The sequence below is a fragment of the Homalodisca vitripennis genome, chromosome 1 (genome assembly GCF_021130785.1).
Source record: "Homalodisca vitripennis isolate AUS2020 chromosome 1, UT_GWSS_2.1, whole genome shotgun sequence".
Lineage (NCBI taxonomy): Eukaryota > Metazoa > Arthropoda > Insecta > Hemiptera > Cicadellidae > Homalodisca > Homalodisca vitripennis.
This window is the reverse complement of record NC_060207.1, coordinates 194,416,986-194,438,295: the sequence shown is the minus strand read 5'-3', so window position 1 is coordinate 194,438,295 and position 21,310 is coordinate 194,416,986. Positions and strand designations below refer to the sequence as shown.

The window sequence follows — 21,310 nt, the reverse complement described above, 5'->3', positions numbered from 1 at the left end:
ACTTTAAAAATATTTTATGGGACAACCCAATATTGTCTTGCAATTTAGAATATAAAAAACATTCTGTTTCTTTTCTGTTTGGTTTACTTGTTTAGAAGCTACATCCTACTAAAGTTTTAAAAAAAGACGCATTTTTACATGTTTAAGAACTGATGTGTGAGTAATGGTGGGAAGGATTGATTCAATGGGAATCTTAAATTCCATTTCACCTTCTGTTTAGTGCAGCATATTATACTGTCACAGACTTGACATCTGGAGTCCACGTCCATCTAGAGATTCTGAAAAAGAGATCCTGAAAAAGGTTAGCGATGATGTTCAAAACAAACTGCATTGTTTCAACATCACATTCACCTCTAGACTTTATAAGAGGTCTGTCTGGCTTACCCAGCAGCCATCCGGTTTAATCCTGATAAATGGGGGAATCATTGACTCCCGGTTTAATCCTGATAAATGGGGGAATCATTGACTCCATCAGGTACAAAATTTAATGCCCTACGATTTTTTAGATATGATCCTAAAACACAGTGGAGCAACTGAGATTTAGCTCCATTTCACTTTCCGCTTCTGATATTTGACTTGACTCCTGGAATCTGTAGTTTATATAAATGTCTGAAAAGATTTCAAAAAATTGTTGGTAACAAAGATGTTCAAAATGAACATTTGCATCATTTCATCAGCTTTACATTTTTTTACCATTGCAGACTAAATATTAAATCTGTACATATTAACACTTTGAATAAATACCTACTTTTAGATGCAAATATCATATTTTTAATTATATTAGACGACGCCTCATATGGAGTGGAAAGTCTTAAATAAGAATATAGGTTGAGTAGTAGCATAAAATCTAACCTCAAAAGGTTCAGTCTTCATAGGATTAGAAGTTACAAGCATGAGGTTGTAGAAGATAGATTTGTAATTCTTTTAATAGTAAAACTTTTTGTTATAATAGTAAAACAATTGATACTGAACAGCAGCAACTAGGGTGGCTGCTTTTGGGAGGGGAGAATTCGATTGAAAGACACCATACCTGTAGGGAGGATATTTTAATAAATTAGATAAGACTTTATTCAAAGTAATATAACTGCTGTATTTTATAAAAAATCAGATTGCTGCTGTTAACAGTTTAAAAAAGATTTTATCCTCATCTTCCCTGTAGTTACACAATTGATATAAAAACAATTTTAGCCACCATTTTGAATAAGTTGGACCATGTGAAATAGGGATTTGCGGCATTGTGTTTTCCTAATAGAGACCTTTAAATTTATGCTCTGCGAAAGCTAAGTCCTAAAAAAATTGTGAAGAGTAAAAACGTTTTAAAATGTTGTTTTATATGAAAAAAATTGCAAGAAATGGGATGTTTTATGACATTCAAAAGTTGGCTGCCACATTAAAAGAAAAACAGGGAATTTTGAATTTCTTATTTTTTAGTTGTCATTAAACAGTAAATAAAGTCGCCCATTTAAACTTTTTTTTGTAAATTTAGTTTTGTTTGAGATGCCAATTAAAGCACATTTAAAATGGACACTGTGGATTTCTAACAATCTGCAAACAATTTTGGATGAAATGAATTAACTCTGTTTCTTTATAATATGCTTAAAATTATTAGATATCAAAGAGAATTATTTACAGCTTTTCATTAAAATATGTATGAGTTAAAGATATATACAATTATATTTCTTAAATTTGCATACAAAGTAAAATGAACAAATTAGATTGCTCCTTACAATATATTTATTCAAAATTTTGGATACATTTTTATCTATATAGCTTTTTAAACACCTTAAAATTATAATACAGTATAAGTGAAAGTAAGTTACGAATTGTTTTTTTAAATAAATGTATGTAGATTATATTATATTTTTGGAGCATTGGTTGTAGTTGAAAGAAGCTTTACTAACAACAATGACATTGTTTGAAAGTACAGTATCGCTATAGATAGTTTGTATGCCAATTCGAGGATTGGATTAAAGAGGGAGACTGAATTTCATCTAATCAGCTGAGCTCAGACCGGATGTACTGTTACATCCGGTGAAGAGGCATGGTTGCTGCACAATATCTGTCGTAATTATTACCGTCGGTAGTGGTATAAATAGTATGGCATTATTATATTATATAATTTGTTGGAGAATGAAAGTATATTCTAGCAAACATTTGAAACTAATTCATTTAGTAATAACCATAAAGGTGTTGGTATATATTTGATACATTATATTATAGTAATTTGATAATATTTAATTTTTATAACAAAATGTCTTGGGTAATTATTGCATCACATTTCTAATATTCTTCAACCTTATTCATGTAAACACTGCAAGTAAATAAAAATTAATTTAAACATTGATTGTTCTACGACAAAGTAACTGTTACATAACAAATTATTAGTTTTCAGCAGTGGATTATGCCGAATTTGTATGATCTTTTTTATCCTTTACTCTGAGCTTTGACTTTCCAGAGATACATACATATAACCATTCAAACCGGACAAGATTTTATAGGTTTACACAACAGGATATGTAAACTAAACTAAGTAGATGAGTAATATAGCACAATATTAATATTTTTACTTGATATCTTATTATAGCCTATCCATCATATCTGTTGATATGAAAGTTGAAATCGTTCACATTATTTATTTTTACGACGAAATGACATTAAAATATTTAATTTTTACTGGTTAAGTAAGGCCTATGATCTTTTTTATATGAAATCCCAGATTTTATGTAAAACACCTGTCATTGATGATTATAGTCATTCGCCTCATCTCTCCATGTTAATTTTAAGACAAGAGTTACCAGTGGTGTAGATAAAGAAAGGTTTGGGATCCGAACCTCCCCCCCCCCAAACCATAGAGAAATTGTAAACCTTTTTACTTGTATTTTGTTTCAGAATCTTTTGATTAAATAAACTACAATTGGTTATGTTTTTGATAACCCCCATTTTCTACTATGCTTTGTTAATAATTTATTAACTACATAAGTAGAGAGTGAAATAAGACTATCCAAGTTTAGTACGGAACGTTTCATCATTGCTTGTCGTTGAGATCTGTGTGAAAAATATATACTCGGAAATAGCTGTGCCTCTTTGTTGCATATCTTCTCTTGCGTGTCTAGTACAGCGGCACGAGAACAAATTTCAGTTCGTGAAGCATTTGCCGCATATACAGATTGAGGACTTTACTGGCACGCGTAGCCTTAAGTGTGTGGTGATTGGCGGGGTAGCGTTATGCGCTGCGTCCCGAAAACATCTTCTATGACTCAACAGCGACAGCCTCCTTTCTCGGAATCATTGACGCAAATAATTTCAGATCATACTAGCTCAAAGTCAGTCTGTTTTGTGACAGTGCTGGATGTGGTGGTTGCTTGTTCTTCGTTTTACTGACAATGTCCAATGAATTAAAGTTGAAAGTCAAAGGTAGAATAATTCATAGTCAAGCCCGTGAAATCGTAATGTTAATAAATTTATGAAGGAAGAGGCAGACCATCAAACTATTAATATTCCTTTGTCGAAGGCTCGTCAAAGAACTGCTGCAGCAACTGGTGGAGTTGTAGATATTAAAAGATCTAGGGTCTACTTAGCGAAGCACAGTAAACAATAGGACATCATTAATTAATGTTTGTTTTTCAAAATAACTTATTAATTATACTAATTGGTAAATTGAAATCGTTAGTTTAAACAGACGTTAAAGTAATTATTGCGTCTTCATCTCAGCGACTAGCGTAAACGCAACTCGCAAAACAGCGTTTATTTGTTGAAATAGTAGTATTTGGGTTCCGCGCGCCTAGCTAAATTCCTCCATCTGTATAATATGTGCCATCAGCGGCCATTAAGTTGTGAAACAGCTACACGCGTAGTATGGTTGCCATAAGCCTCATTCAGCACTAGTAACTCGTGGTGTTTGCCATGCCTGTGCCCCGGACTGATTGTTACTAATAATACCTGTAGACTCATTCAGGCATGGACGTTCATTGTGTGCACACGTCACTGTTATTTCTTGCGTTATATTTTATTTTTTCCTTTTGGATCGCTTATTTAAAATAGAAATAGCTTATTTTTATTATGTATAAATGACTGATTTTACCAGAACCTGAGGATTTGAACACTCAACCACAAACAGGAGAGTTATTTTTACTAAAAATATTAAACATGCAATATAGACTATACACAAGGTTATTCATTTATTTAAATCTCTTGTATTTTGTTTTATAATCTATATTAAACATTATGTTTGGTTACATCACCTTAAAATAGGTTATAGACACTCCAAGCTTGTATGTCCTCTTTTCAGGTGCCTTTGCTGTTACTGCCAGTTCCAGTTTGTAAATGACAATGGTAATGATAGAATGTTGCTGTTGAGGAGGCAATGAAGAGAACAGCTGAGCTTGATGATCTTTCCCATTCCTTAAGGGGGTTCGGTAGGCATAAGTCTTCAAAAATATCGTAATTTTTTATTGCATTTTTGTATTCCTCTGCATCTTAGATTTTATTTAAGACCACTCCCACTATTGTACTATAAATACCAACGGAGTTATTCAACTATATGTAGGACAATGTCATGACGTTTTTTCCCTTTGGGACGGAGATTCAAGTGCGTTCAGTACAGTTCTTCAGAGTAGGCCATATGGAGATGACCAATGTGTGATTGAAAAACTGGAGTGTTGTGGACATGTTCAAAAGCGTATGGGCTCAAGACTTAGGAAAACAAAAGTGAAATGGGGGGAAAATGTTCTTTCTGATGGGAAAACTATTGGAGGAAGAGTGGACTTACCGATGAGCGCATCTTAGCTATACAAAAATATTACGGCTTGGCTATCAGGAGGAATCCTGGGAATTTGGACAGAATGAAGAAAGCTATATGGGCTGAATATTTTCACCTGTTATCCACAAATGAAACCCCCCAGCACGGACTTTGTGAAAAAGGTGAAGACAGTTGGTGCAAATACCAGCGAGCCATAGCCAAAAAAGAAAAATATGATCACCATCAGCACATGCACATACCTGAAGCTATTATGACTGCCATAACACCTATTTTCCAGGATCTGTCAGACCCTAATCTACTAAAGAAATTCCTTCATGGCAAGTCACAAAACCCTAAGGAATCGGTCAATGCAGTGATTTGGTCGCGAATACCTAAAACAGAATTTGTAGGCCTGTAAACCCTAAAATTTGGAGTCTATGATGCCATTTTAAATTTTAATAAGGGCAATGAAACTAGATGTCTAGTGCTAAAAGAACTTGGAATGACTGTTACTGATAATACAGCCTCAGTGATGTGTGAACTGGGCAAATTACGTGTACTACGAGCCGAGGGAATGCTTTCTAGTTTATTGAAAAAAAGCCAGACAACAAAGAGAAAGTGCAAAAAGAAACCTGGAAGAAGCATTTTTAGATGAGGAGGACCCAGACCAGCCATTCTATGGTGCAGGAATGCACTAAACCCCTATTTATACAGGTAATAAAAGTTTATTTATACTTTATTTGCGATTTGCCGAAAACTTTAAATTTTTATGCAAATGACCCGTTTTCTCAGAAACTATAAATGATATGGACTTGATATTTTTACCACATGCTAATTGAGGTATAATTTAAACTTTAACTCAGGGGTTTTAAAATAATTGGTTTAGTTTTTATTTTACATGCCAAAACGTATTAAAAAATTAGAAATTTTTATAAATAAATTTAAAAAAATTGTAATTAAAAATCAGGGATGGATAAAAGAAATTTCCCTTGTTAAAGTGTTAACCATAACTCATATATAATGTGTAAGAAATTTCAGTCAGATATCTCCAGTAGTTTCTAAGAAAACGGGTCATCAATAAAGTAAATTTAACATTGGCAAGATAGGGCCCACCGAACCCCCTTAAGAAAGATTAGCTCAGATTTATCGTGGATCACGCCAACAAAGAATTTCAAACTACCCTACAAACGACGTTGGCAAGAGAAACATTTATAAAACAGATTTCTTCAACCTAAATGGTTCGAAAATTACTGGAGTACAGTGTGGAAAAGGGTACTGTTTATAGTTTTCAATGTCGTTATTTTGACAGTTCGCTTCCTGAATTGGTTGAAAATGCGTTTACAACAATAATTTGTTTGTTTTATGGAATAAAGGTAATAATGTTTCAAAGCGCCCAAAATTTCGTGATAAGTGGATATGTGAGTATTGTTAAGTTTTTCAGGAGTTCTTGCTATTGGTTATGAAACATGCAAACACTCGTTTTTAACGTATCTATAGAATTCATGTGGAACAAAAACGGCAATTTTAATGTTTTAAGGGCACCCCAAACGCCAAATAATTTTTTTTATACATTTTCTGATTATTATTGATTATTATTCTCTAGAAATTCCTCTTTCCAGTGATATATAACACTTCATATATATGAAGCTCTAAATTAGATAGAACATTATTTGAATGTATGCTTGCAACGTAATTTTAGCAGATATTTGCAACAACATTTGTGTTTAGCATCATTTTACTTTTTATAGTGCTACTAGTTATTTTTTTCAGTATATGCCCTATGGTGAGGATATAAAAATAAGTAAATTGAAGTGTATAGGGCATATTCAAAAAAGAATGGGAACTTGATTGCGTACACTGAAACAGAAATCAAAGAACACAAAGCTTGCTGATGGTAAGCCGCTTTCGGGAAAAAATCGACTAACAGATTTAGCTGTTCAAAAGCTTCAGATTTTTTATGGCCTAGCTATAAGAAGGAATTGTCACAACCTGAATGATATGAAAAAAGCAGTCTGGGCCACTTACTTTCATGTCATGTCAAGTAACAATGAGCCACGTCATGAACTCTGTCCTAAAGAACCTGATATGTGGTGTAAGTACAACATTGCAGTTATCGAGTGCAAAGAATATGACAACGACAAGCACTTTCACCTTCCTGAAATCATAATGTCAGAAGTAAAGCCAATATTTAGAGATCTCTCTAACCCTGAATTGTAAAAGAAATGCTTAGCTGGTAAAACATAAAACCCAAACGAGGCCTTGAATAATCTTATTTGGACCCGTGTGCCTAAAAGGACCTTCGTAGGCCTACCAACATTAAAATTTGGTGCCCAAGATGCTATATTGTCTTTCAATGATGGCTATTCAAGCAAATGTAAAGTAATTGAGCACCTAGGGCTACAATTAGGTAAGCACTTCATTGAGACTATGCATCGCCTAGACAAATACCGAATACATAAAAGTGAAAAGGCCGCAGAAGAATTGGAAAAAAAGATCAGACAGAGCAGGACCTTGCTTAAAAGGAGACTTGAGGACCTGTACCAAGATGCAGAAGACCCCGACAACCCAGCATATGCTGCTGGAGGGCACTAAGTGTGAGTAAATAGCAAAAGTATGATTTTATTTTAGTTTTTGTTGATTTTCCGAAAGTTACATTTTTAATATTTTGAAGACACATAAGTAAAAAAGTATTAAAGGTAGACCAATGAAACTTTCAGGACATCTTTATATGGGCTTAAACTAGTTTTCCTGAGAGAGCATATTTGAATTGAGTCACTAACTTTTGAGATATTGATTTTTTTTATTAAAAAAATTTGTAAAAATTAAGTATAATTAAAAAAAAAATTAAAATAATATTATTATTAGTTGTATTCAAAAGTCCTCTCACCACAACCTAGCAAAAGGTGTCCTCTAAGTACTGTAAAAGTTTCATCTAGATATCTCTTTTAGTCTTTGAGTAATGTGTCCCACAGTTAACATTATGTTTAAATGGCGTTCGGGCTCCCCTTAACAACACTGGATATGATACAAATCTCTTTAAAAATATCACGTGTTTTTAGTATTTCTGTGAGAAGAATACAAACTTCAACACCGATTCTTTATGAACACTTAAGAGGTAGAACGAATGTGTGTACAAAATAAGTTCTATATAAAAATGTTTGGATTATTATAAGACTATTGGTTTAGCGAAAATATTATTCAATACCAGAGGTTTATATGATTTTGTGCTTCTCCAAACTGCAATAAAATTTATAATCTCTATAATCTTAGTTTGAATAAGGTTTACAGATCAAGAGGATGATCGATGTGAAATAAATATACTGGCCAGGTATATATTGTTTTCATAAATTATATTGAGTAAATAAGTTGGTTTAATTAATCACATCGCATTAAGTACCGTACTTTAAAATATTACATAAAATTGTCTATTAAAAATTTAATTGTAATAATGGCTGTTGCTCTATAATTTTTCAGCCTTTTAAATCACTGAAATGACCATTTTAGTGTAATATTAAAAATAATGTCATCTTCCTTGACGGACCCCTAAACATAATTTCAATCTACGCCACTAATAGTTACAACTTCTTGAGCATTTGGGTTATTGGACTAATGCTGGCTATGCGGGATATTGCTTCAATCACAAATGGTTCCGATTTAAAATCAACCACTCTGAAGCTATCGAAATAACGAAGTTAATAATATTCCCTAATTTATTTTATGGTACTATCTAAATATCTTAAATGCATAACAACATAGTTTGTCCCCTAAAACTGTTCCGCTTTTATTATTAAACTAAAAAATTACAAAATCGATCATTTGTGTGAATTTTTTATATTCCGTAGTCGTGTTTCGAGATTAAGTTTCATGGAACAATAGGGCTCAAAAAGAAAAGTACCGTAGTGACATTCGCCCTCATATCATATACAACTTTACGTTCTAAATGCGAAGAAACAGAGTACGTAGATAGCCGAGATTGGCGCGTGAAGTAAGGCTCGCAGGTTAAGTAATCAAGGAATAAGCTTACCTATTAAATAACTAGAGCATACTCTTTATTATTCTATGGTAGAATAACTACTCCTAATAAATTGTAGGGTTAATCGTGTGTAGCTGTTGGCTGTACTGGCTTAACAGCTGTGTGGTCAACTACTGTTGATTTGTTTCCATGACGACAGAACACCAGACAACAGAGACAGCTTGTCAAGTTTATGAAGTGTAATTATCTGTTGTATTATAATTTAATTATTTACACACGTTGACCTTTTGTAATTAATACTACCTTATTATTGCCTCAACAATACAACAATACAGTATTGTACTATTGTATAGAGTTCCTTATGAGAATGTATATGTATCTAAGTACTCATACTATCATGGTTTAAGCCATTTCCATTTATAACGTAAAATATATATAATTCATTGTAAGTTTATATCTTAGTTAATATTTGTAATCAATAACGTTAAATTAACTTCAATTCAATAACTATTAATTATAAAAAGTTAAAAACTTTCTGGTAGTATTATAATTTTACAAAAGTATAACTGCCATCAAGAAATCTTCAAAGATATGAGTTCAAGGTGAGTTAATATTTAAATTATCCTAATAAACCCTTAATATGTTTTTACCATTTTACATTCATATTACATGTCAAATATAAATACTCTTAACACTCTTGAATCAAACCGACTACTTATACTGTTACAGATAGGCTAAATCTAACCATATCACATCATACTTACTTACTTACTTGATACTTTTGTTTCCGCAGGAAGTTGGCCCATCTTAGGGCTTCTGCAGGTCCAAAACTGCCCTGCATAGGAGGGACAGTGTTTAGGGTAGGGTGGGGTGTTCCAGCCCTTTACAATGATCAAAAAATTGTTCTATGCTATAGAAGGATTGATCTATTAGGAAATTTTTTAGCTCACTCTTGAATTTTTTGTTACAATTGATTGTTCTTATTATTAGTGGTAAAACTTGATAAATTTTTAGTCCAGAGAAATTTGGTTTTTTTTTCAAAAAGAGTAAGCCTATGTTGCATTGAGAAATTGTTCTTAAATCTAGTATTGTAATTATGACTATTTTTTATGAATTCTAAGTTTTGAGATTTTATGTACCAGGCACATTCATAAATATATAGACATGGAACTGTTAATATTTTTAGGTTTTTGAAGTGATCACTACAATGTGAGCGGGGAGGCAGGCCCAACATGGCTCTGATGGCCTTTTTTTGCCAAGTAAAAATTCGTTTGAGATTTGAGGCTGAGCCCCCCCACAGGATGATTGAGTAAGAGATGTGAGACTCGAACAAACAGTGGTATACAGATTTTTCCAATTGGTTGTTTTTGAGTTTTGCAAGGTTTCGAAGGACAAAAACGCCTTTGGCTAATTTGCTTTCAATTTTGACCAACTGTTCATTCCAGTCTAACCCATCATCCAATACCACCCCCAGCAGTTCTGCTGATTTTGTGACATCCATCTCCCTGTCACCTATGCACAAGCTAGGAGTCCAGGAATTTTTTGAATTTTTCTTTTGTTTTGTTTGGATGCAGATGCATTTTGTTTTTTCTTGATTGAGTTTGAGGTGGTTTGTTTCAAAAAATTGGGCTAGATTGTTTGCTTTGATGAAGGATTCTAATTCCAGGACTCCACAATCTCTGTGCCTGGTAACTAGGGCACAAGATCATCCAGTCAACAAGATTAAAATAGACTGTAATCAATATCCTATAAATATATAATGTAATATTTGTATTTTGCCAAGAAGTTCCTTATGAGCAGCATGCAGTACCACAGAAGGTCATTGAAGAGTCTTAAAGTGTGCGCTTATTAGAGTAAAGAGAGAAAAGATATGTTTTGATTACTGACGGTTATAAAATTCAATAGTAGGTATTTTTCAGAGGAGAGGCCGATATTTTAGTCTTACTCTGCTTATTACCTAAAGATTTTAGATGTGAGTAAGGGGGAGTACCAGTAACAGGGAGAGAGCATAGGTTTAGATGGAGAATACTGATAAAAAGTGGGATACGCTTTCTATAATCTAGAGTCTAACGTCTTGGATCACCACTTCTTTTTATCCATCTTTGGTCCTCCTAAATCCATTTGCGGAAGTTATGATATGATGATATTATATCCATAAAGATAACTATATCATAGTCTGATGCAGACCATGTTTTCAATAAAATGAACATTTCAGGAATCAAGGCTTAACTGGGCAGAGGTGTTTTATCTGATTAATTTTTTACTTTGACATAGGATGTGATTTCGAGATCATTAAGACAACTAATTTGGTATAGTACCGTAATGAAAGGAAAGGAAATTCCAGCAACCACTTTCAGTTCTGAGATACTGCCTACATCCAGCATTGTATCAAGAAAACATCAAAGAACAATCTCAAAAACATGATTCAGAAACCTAACTAACACTCTTGCGGTGATTGCCTTTTCCCTCTCATGAAACATAACTTTACCCAAGACTAATTTGTTTAGGCAGTCCTGGGCCTCTTCAATAACATCAATTGATCTGATGAGTTGTCAACAAAGAAATCAAAGGCCAGTATTATCTGTTGTGAAACTTTTTAGGCAATTTTTTATACTTCAACTTGTCACGAGCTGCAGTGATATAACAGGATCAGATTAGAACAAATTTGAAAGAAGCAGCTTATTGATTTTATATCCACATCTACCTAGATGGAATCTCCAAATTTACAGTATATTTTCTTAATTATAATGGAGTGAATATAGATTAAAGAGGGCCATCGAGAATGGTCTGGCAAGCAATCGCTCCAGCAGCCCTCTATGTTAGCCTACGTTATCTCCGACCATTAAGCGTTAAATATTCTTTAATAAGGTAAATGTACCGACCAGCGATGAAACGGAGATATTCATAAATTTAGGTAAGACTGATGTGCATCTTGATCATGATAACAGAAACTGCACCGTACTATCGCATAAAGACTTTGAATGTCTCAGATCAAAAAGAGTTTAGTAAATGTTCTATTGGGCTTTTCAGAAGCATTCAGCTTCAGCAGTTGTGGATCGATGCATTCAATGATTCACAAGCCAATCTTCAGACTTTCTCATCATGCATGACACTTGCCGATCTGAGTGCAGATGAGAACTACAAGCTTATCCTGGCAGACTCAGGCAGTGGGTCCACTCATGTCAAGCTTAAGGTTAGTTTAGATCACATTCTGTTATTGTAAAAATCTGTCATCACTTTGGTACTTTCCACTGTCTAATATACCCGTATTTGGCCAAGGGTGTTTGGTAGGTTGAGGAAAAAGAGTTAAAAAAGCAATACATATGCACAATACACAGTTCCAATATTCAAGCATGCCATTTGTGGCTTCGCTCCCTAACAATATCAAAAATTTTGAGAGCCGTACCTGCTTTAGGGTGATGATCAAGGACTTGTTGCGGGCCATATGTTGGGGTGGTCAGTTGTGCCTTTGTATTGCCTGTGTGTGGTTAGGTGGTGTAAATGTTTAAATGAGTGAGTTTTTATGTAAGTACTATAACTTTTTTCTAGTATATCAATAATCAGATTTATTAATTGAATATATTAAAGTTTTAATTTACTTTGTTTTACAATACATAATAATGGTGTTTTACAGTTTGATTAATTTCCCATTTTTTTAGTATACTGTTTAGTTTTTAAGAGAGTAACTTAATATATCAAAATTTTTAATGAACTTCTTTAACATACATTTTATGTTATATATATATAATACATAGAACTTATTTTATTTTTTTAATTTTGTTTATTATTTTTTTTAGTTTGTATTATTATTAGTCTCGTATTACGAGGATGTATAATATCTCGAGGTAGAGTAGAAGAGAGGGCTAAAACAGCCCTAACTTTGCCTCAAAATAAAGCCAGTTTTCATTTAATTTTATTATTACAGTTTATAACTTTCAGTTTATTATTTATTAATCTTAAAGCAAAATAGGTAGTGTCGAAACCAATTAAGCTATGTTTTAACCTGATAGTTAGTGATTTTTACTACTGTTCATGTAACCACAAATAATACTGGTTAATGTGAGGTTCCAACTTATATTGAATAATTTTGTGAGAGGACATCCACATGCCTTCCTGATCCTCATGGAGACTATTATATAGTTGGTGTTGGCAGGTATATAGTGGTACCAGTCTGGCCTGTGAGGTACCACTGTTAGATGCGCCGTCAGCCCTTGTGTCCATCTACACTGACAACAATGAGCCTCGTATTCCAGGTTAGTATTCTAGCATCACTGTTATACCTGTACATCTTTTATCCAATTATGGTTAGATTGGAGTGTTTAGGGGTAATTGGTAGCAACATCATAACCATGCAGTCTGTAAAAGAAGTGGAGTATTGTGTCATTAACCTTGGCTGAGGTGTAGATATACGTGAAGAAAGGGACTAAATAACATAACCAGTTATCAATGGTGAGATTGTTTGAAAATTACAATAACAGGAACAATTAAATCATTCTCTTATTGCATTCAATTAGTTAGTGGAAATTGTCTCTATTCTTTGTTGGTTTAGTGGTTATTTCTGAATTGCTGTAGAGAAAAATGACTTCCTGTTATCTAATTCGGTCATATGAACTTTGGTAATGGGGTATGAGGGCAACTAGAGTGAAAGTACACTAACGGGATCGGAGAGAATAGTGGGATCCAAACATGTCTAGAAAGGATGAAAATCATAAGGAGCTAAATGAGTCCTAAGGATTATTTTAAAAATCATGCTGGGTTTTACAGAACAAGTTGTTACAAAACTTCCTATGCTCAAATCTAGCTATTTAATTCTTATTCAGTAGACAATACTGTAACTTAATTTCCCCTATTAACTTTCCACATCAGTTTGTGTTGGAGAGAAATAAGTGTTCTTAACCTTGTCTGGCAAAACAAAAATTAGTTCTTTCTATTCTAGTCATTTTGTCTCTCTTTGTCGTAAATGCATTCGTACTCTTCCTTCTCTGTCTGTATGTGTCTTTTCTCTGAAGGATAAAAGCATAAAGAAAAATTTTAAACAGTGGCTTAATGTATAACATATGACAGGCCCTGATTGTGTTTTATGTTCGTTCCAACCGTTCTTCTCCTGCACCATTTCCTGCGTTCTTTCATCCTTATTAAAGTATGGTTGGTCGTGCAGGTATTGCAGTGGCGTGTGGGGCTAATGTCCTGGTCTACCGGAACTGTCGGCCCTACTTCAAGTTCTCTCTGCCGCTGGTAGATGGCAGTAGTCTTGAAGCAGATGTGTGGCGCCAGAAGAGTCAGACAACACAGTTAATACGTCTGCTCCAGGATCTCAGCAAGGAGTTGGGCTACTCCAACCTGAGCGCACCATCACAGATGTTGTTGGCTCTCGAACCTGCCGCCCGGGAGGAGTTTGCGTTCAAACATAGACACTGTTCTATCAAAAAGCAGGTAATTTATACAGTTTTGTACTTACCATTGTAATTCACAGATAGATACAAACTTAACTATGGTTAGCATTTTTCATTATATATTATGAATTTGTATTTTTGTTACTTTAGATATCAGTGAATGACATGTTTGTGAAGAAGGTCATACGATCATTACAAATTTGAAGCTAGCAGTTCGGTTTTCCGATCAGCCTTTTAGCAGTGAATTAATCAAAGCTAATATTTTTACATTTTTAAAACCCCATTCTATAGTAATTCATATATAACAAGACTTTACACGTTAACAACATAGTCCGAGCAGCTAAAAATCTTACATACTGTAGTGAAGTTTTATTTAGTGTCACCAATAATAACTCAGTCTGTTCATAAAATAAAACTCTGTTCAGACAGTGATCACCTGTATGACAACAATAGAGAAGAATGTGGCGGACGATAAGGCAGTGTCGTGTCTTGTGCTGGCGACGGAAAGCAAACAGCTGTTCGTTTTGGACCCTGAAGCCTTCACCATCGCCGATACGTTCCCAGTGAGTACAGGCATTCGTTAGACTTCAGTTAGTTTAAATATAATTTACTGATTTCTCAAAGCAGTTGCTGTTGATATTTATTATTAAATGATAACAATTATGGTTGAAAAATCTTGCTTCTAATGTTCCTAATCAAAAGTTATTATTTTGAGGGATTTTGGTTTTTTTTTGTGACTAGTGACCAAGGGTGTGGCAATTGTGTGATTGGGGATTGAAGTCACAGTTCTCTCAATGGTGGAGTCGACCACTACTGAGCTATTGCCAGATGCTGTTGCTCAAACAGTTCACCATATTAGATGTTTTGAAATATTAGGTACTCCCATATTAGTTGCTATCCAAAAACCGCTGTGTTGCCATAAGTTGAAACCGTACTTATAAATGAGAAATTCAGTGTGGCCAGAAACTTGGAACAACTTCAAAAGAAAAGCAGCAAACAATATACCCAAATTTTAATCACAACTAATGATGAAGAGCGATTTATATCAAAATATTCTAGCAAGCAACCAAAAACAGTGTGAAGAAATAAACCCAAAAAAAAACCACATCACATAAATCACAAATGTACACAGGGGCCGTCCCCAGTATTTAATGCGCCCGGGGCAAATCATGCCTTGGGGGCCCCCACATAAAAAATTACATTTCGTCAGTACAGCCATACCAAGTGATAAGGAATTTTTGGAAATTGTTATATGTAAATAAATACTCCAGTTTTCTGTGTGTAACAAAATACCAAATATATTATATATGTACATTTAAACATGTTTTAGAATAGATAATAGAATACTGAATAGACCTATATACATAGATATAAAGAAATTATTACTTTGGGCTCTTTGGCATACAATACTTTAGGGCTATTAATAGTAGTAACAGATATAAACGCAATGCATAACTATTTCAATCTTAATGTCATAACTATTATTTACCTTTGACAGAGATAGTTTTATTTTTTAAAAGAAATCTTTCCTGGCCTTTGCACTAGCAAACTTCTTGATAACGTCTTCTAACTTCAGCCTTTTACATTCTTCATTTTCAATAGACAGCATGGCAAGGGATGACAGTCTCTCCTGAGACATTGAAGAACGCAAGTAGGTTTTTATTAATTTAAGCTTACTAAAAAAGCTTCTTTCACAACTGGCAACAGATATGGGAATAGTTAGAAGGATTCGAAGTGCAATCCATAAGTTTGTGTATAGGTCCCTTTCTGTCTGTCTTCTTAATCACTTTTAAAACTTGTAATGGGGTTGCCTTAGCTAGGCTTACTTCATTCACAATATTTTTGACATGAAGGAGTTTCCTGATAAAGTTCTTTTCCGCTTATGTCAGAGGTTTGCCCAAAGGATAGGTGTTTCTGTAAATTTTCACACAACATTCCTTCAAATCTTCTGCGTGAGGGAGTTGTTTTAAGGTCGTATAGGAAACCCCCATTTCAAGTTGTGGTTTGAAAACTGAATCAACCTTTTCTTTAGGGAAGCCTGCATAATGTCCAATAGTGGGTAGAAAACGTTTCTTTTAAATTCTTCTTCTGGGGTTGCTTTGTAGTCACTTTTACTTTCATAATCAAAAAGCTTATTTTTTGTTCTTTGGCGTTTTTCTTTAAACAATGGTTCCACGTCAATTTCACTACAAATCTCTTTGGCTTTTGAAACTGAGTCATTTAAACCGTCTTTACGAAAATCATCTATGAACTGTAAAGTTTTTTGCAGCAGATTTGATGTTAAAGCAATATCAGTGCTTTTACCTTGTAAGGTTTTTACTTATCAAGTTTACCTCAAAACAAAACATCGTGCCAAACAATAAGGCAAACCAGAAATGAAAAGTCTTCCATGTGAATTTGGAGGGACTTAGCTTCAGATGAGATTGTAGGGTCATTGACAGTTTCACTCAGTTCTACAAGAGCGTCAAGGACGTCTTTGTACTGGTAATCGAACGGCAGATACAGAACTTATTCGAGCCTCCCATCTTGTTTCACAACCTTTTTCAAAGTTAAACCTTTAACATGGTCACTGACAACGCACCAACGTTTTTTGGAGATGATGTGAAAATAGTGTAAATCCTTTGAAGGATTCAAAAAAGTAGATTAGACTTGACGGATGATCTGGCTCCATCTGCAACAACCAAGTTGAGGCTGTGGCATCCGCAGGGTGTAAATACAGCTAAAGGATATTCTGAGGATATTCGTGATTGGACCCCTTTTTTAGCTCCTGCCATGTTTGCGCCATTGTCGTACCCTTGCCCGTGGCAGTTACTCATGTCCAAACCACATAACTCTACCTCTTCTGTTAACAATTGAGTCAATGCTTCCCACTGTTTTGACTCCTCAGTAATCGTGTAGCCTATAAAACTTTCTTCAATAACAATTTCACCATCGATCTCCTCTTCTTCGTGAACATAGCGAATGGTGAGAAGATGTTTTGTTCCTTATGACTTACGTCTGGCGTACAATCCAACATAACTGAGAAGTACCGTGACAGCTTTATTTTCTCGATTATATTGTTTTTCACCTCCTTTGCCAGACAGTTTATCAACTCATTTTGAATTCTTTGTTTAAAGGTTATTTTTGACGATGGAAGGATTGTGAAGGAAACAGGATTTTTCCGGACATTTGCCATCGTTCAGTGAAACAAGAAAACAGTAACACTACGTTTCGAGATCTGCAATCTGATCTCTTCTTCAGGTAAAGAACTAACCTAATACATAATTACAAACTAGGTTAAAATAAACAAATCTTACTAAAGCGTTGTGGCACGCCTAAGTCAGGAATCACAACCTACATGTTGTTGTCAACTTCACTAACATAAAGACATGCACTTAATACAAAACTATATAAAACACTAATCATTAAAACTAAACTACTACGGAATACAGGTCACAATACGTCTTCACTCGTCTACTAACCACCTACGACTGACCAGAGGGACTAGCCAATGGCAATCGTGACGGCTGGCTAAAACAAGATGATGGCGGAAATACAAGGAAGGGGAACAGGAATGGGCCCTTTCGTTATTATTGGTTCATGCGAGATGAACTTCTTAAAACCATATTGTGACTCCGCATTGGTTTATTACAAATATCCGATCCGTTTGATACTTTTGGTTTTCTCTTTAGTTCATTTTTTAGAATTGGCAACCAAAGCGGGCCTAATCTCGACTGATGGTTGACTGATTGGTTGGTCTGCCAATTTAATGTATGTTTGCCTCAATTAATTTCCTTTTGAAGAAATGTGGTTCCCGATGTATTATGTGGGCTTCATCCCAATTCATATGATGGTTCTTCGGACCAACAATGGTGTGCAATTTTTGACTTTTCTGTGAAACCCTTTCTCGTGTTTTCTTTGTGTTCTTTTATCCTTACGTTTAGTGGTCTTTTTGTCTCGCCTATGTATTCCCTATTGCAGCTACATTTTATACTGTAAACACAGTTTTTTGGAATCCTGTGTGCCATTTTTTGGTTTTGTTGTTTTTACGAGACTTTGTCTAAGAGTGTTGTGTGTTTTGAACGCGGTTCTAAATGTTGTACTTTCTACCTACTCTTCTAATTTTCTCCGATAATCCCGGCACATAAGGGATTGACATAAACGCAAATTTATCACAATTCTGTTTTTCTGACTCAGGAATGATTCTTCTGGTTCGTTTGCACTTATTAATTACTAATTGAGGGTATCCATTGCTTCTGAGATCCGATTCAATTTTCTTAAATTCTTCTTTTAGTCCATCTTTATCTGAGCACAAGCTCTTTGCTCTATCAAACAACGAGTAGGCTACTCCTTCTTTGACAGATTTTTTGATGGTTGGATTGATAATTTAAATATTTTCCTGTGTGTGTTATCTTTCGAAAAACAGTTGTCTTAAGGACATCCCTATCTCTTAATACACACACATCCAAAAAGGGAAGCTTGTTTTGGACTTCCACTTCCATTGTGAGGCGGATGGAAGGAGAAATACTATTAATGTGATTCAAAAAATTATTTAATTCAATGTCTCCATGAGAAAAAATAACAAAGGTATCATCCACATACCTCCACCAAATCTTCGGTTTGAACTGAGCTGAAGCCAAAGCTTTTCGCTCGAATTCCTCCATAAAGATATTGGGCGAAAATAGAGAGACAGTGGAGAACCCATTGCCATCCCCTCATCTTGACGGTAAATTTTACCCTCTAACTCAAAATAATTGCATTGAGTGCATAGTTCTAACAGTTCCCATAATTACTGGCACGGGAAGTTTAGTTCTATCCTTTAATGTTTGGTCTTCTTTGAGACGTGATTTAATAATTCCGAGAGTTTCTGGAACTGGTACATTTGTAAATAGACTTTCAACATCAAAACTTACCAGTTTGTCAGTTTCAGTCAACTTTAGGGGATTTTGACTTCTCTACGAAATCCCTGGAATTTTTTGATGAAAGAGTCAGTTTTTCCTACCAATGGCGTTAAGATTTGGTAAGATTACGCTTTAGTAAGATTTGTTTATTTTAACCTAGTTTGTAATTATGTATTAGGTTAGTTCTTTACCTGAAGAAGAGATCAGATTGCAGATCTCGAAACGTAGTGTTACTGTTTTCTTGTTTCACTGAATGATGGCAAATGTCCGGAAAAATCCTGTTTCCTTCTCATTTTGAATATTGACACTTAACATTTGAACTCGATATTCACTCTCTTCAATGCATCTTAAATGTTCCATCATAACCGATCAAACTCTGCTAGTAACTGGATAAGGCCAAGGAAGTTTTCCGTTATTTTTTGTAAAAAGTTTTGTTGAGTTTCCACGAAAAGCCAAGTTGTGTTCTGCTAAGTAAATTAATAATAGCAATAATTCTTCTTAGTATGTTTTGCCATCTCTCGGCTTCTTTTTGTATTTGGCACATGAGCTCAGTATCAATTGCTGCATTTTGATTGATTCTACGTTCAGCTTCAATCCATTGCTGGGTAAACTTAAAATGCTCAGATGACGTTTCGTGAGATGAAGCTCGCTCATGAAATTTTTTTTCCAATTATTGAATCCTTGCTTTTTGCCAAAACTTGAGTGTGGATTATTGTCAAATAAACGACATGGAAAGCAGAACACTGCATCAGAAGAGCAAGAATAAACTAACACACCGCCTTTTCAGTTTCTCGCCATTTTCTGCATGGCGATATTGAAAATCATTTGAAAAATGACGCTTTTCACTGTTTAGTGGATAGTCATCATTACTTTTTTTTAAATGACGGAGCACCCCTTGTTATGATTTCATCTCTCTCTCTGACAGTTAAATTTTCAGGCCAAGTTGACGGGTCATTTGAAAAATTTTTATTTTGGTAGTTTAACATTTCAACAGTTTCCATTCTTAAGCTTGTCACTAGTTTCCTCTTTCAGTATTTCAGCAGTCTCCTCTACCTCAGTTAAAATTAGGTCTTGTTCACATTCATGGTCGAAGTCCTGGGTATTTTGAAGTAGCGAGTAAAGATGAAGTAGGTTTGTTGGGTAGTGCCCTCAGCTATTGTGAAGAATTTTGTCAACTTGGGTACTTTACTTAAAAGAGCACTTGTGAGCTTATTCACTGTCTTTTGTTAATTTTCGTCTCTGAGCACCTGATAGTTTTTTAGACATTTTAATAAAATAATCTGAAATAAAATGAAACTTCTTCAAAAACTTATGCTTGTTTACTTAAAATTGAAATTAAAAAATAATGTTTAAATCTGTTGGTCTACATGTTGCGTAGTTTTTTTATGCTTACGCTACGACATGCAAGCTAGAGTGCACATAGTACCTTGGTCGAAACAACATTTACATAATTATTACCAATACATATGACAACCAACCACATATTTAACTACCACATGTCTGTAGCTTTTGTATATGTAGGTACTAATACAATACGAAGCTCACCTCTCACGTACACATTCGCTTAATTTCACAGCTCTAAGTCTCTACAAACACTAAACACATGAGAGTAGTTAGCAAACGAGCTCCTCACGCCTGAGATTTAATGCAACCTAACCTATACGGTGTAGACGCAATGACAGTGACAGTTGGAGTTGCGAGTGTGGTGTTGCCAAATGGTCTAAGTTGTTTTTTGCCGCGCGGTGTTTGCCAAACTTAACTTACTAAAAAATAAACAGTATTTTTAAGTATATGGTTCAAACCAAGTTCTTTTTAACAAATATTAATGCACCGGATTGGGGGTTTGTATGTATATAGTAGAATATCGTTGAAATTTTTGTTTTACAAATTTAATATTGACTATGAGTAAGGCACCTCCTAGCCGCGGCGCGGCGCCCCTTTGCCCCGCAGCGCCCGGGGCGACCGCCCGTTCGCCCCCCCCTTCGGACGGCCCTGAATGTACATACAACCTGTTCTGGAAATTTCAGAAAGAGCGTTTTCATTTTGTTTAGAAGTTAAATAAACTACCATAATAAGAAATAGAGTGAAGAATTGCTATCTGACGCGGGCCATATAAAAGTTTTATAGTACTCAATTTCTAGAACTAGAGGTGATGGAACTTAAACTCCTGGTGGTGTGTGGAGTATGGAATACTCTTAAGAAAAAAGGGATTATTCAGGTCCTCTCAGAAATGTTTAAAATGTGAGGTTTCAGAACCGGACATTTCTGAGGTGCTAGGGAAAGTTTTGCACACAGACCAAACCTGCTAATTTTTTCTGACGGAGAT

The 21,310-nt window shown here is 34.7% G+C and overlaps 1 protein-coding gene across 1 annotated transcript in view; it reads left to right on the top strand.

Annotated features, from left to right (window-relative positions):
* Window positions 1–8,825: 8,825 nt before the first annotated feature.
* LOC124352981 (Bardet-Biedl syndrome 1 protein homolog) overlaps window positions 8,826–21,310 on the top strand; it is a 30,673-nt gene continuing 18,188 nt past the window's right edge. Inside the window, exons 1-5 of the mRNA XM_046802745.1 lie at window positions 8,826–9,313; window positions 11,742–11,904; window positions 12,865–12,964; window positions 13,870–14,144; window positions 14,530–14,667. Coding sequence (XP_046658701.1) covers window positions 9,303–9,313; window positions 11,742–11,904; window positions 12,865–12,964; window positions 13,870–14,144; window positions 14,530–14,667 — 687 coding nt within the window. The 5' untranslated portion in view covers window positions 8,826–9,302. The remainder of the gene's footprint in view (window positions 9,314–11,741; window positions 11,905–12,864; window positions 12,965–13,869; window positions 14,145–14,529; window positions 14,668–21,310) is intronic.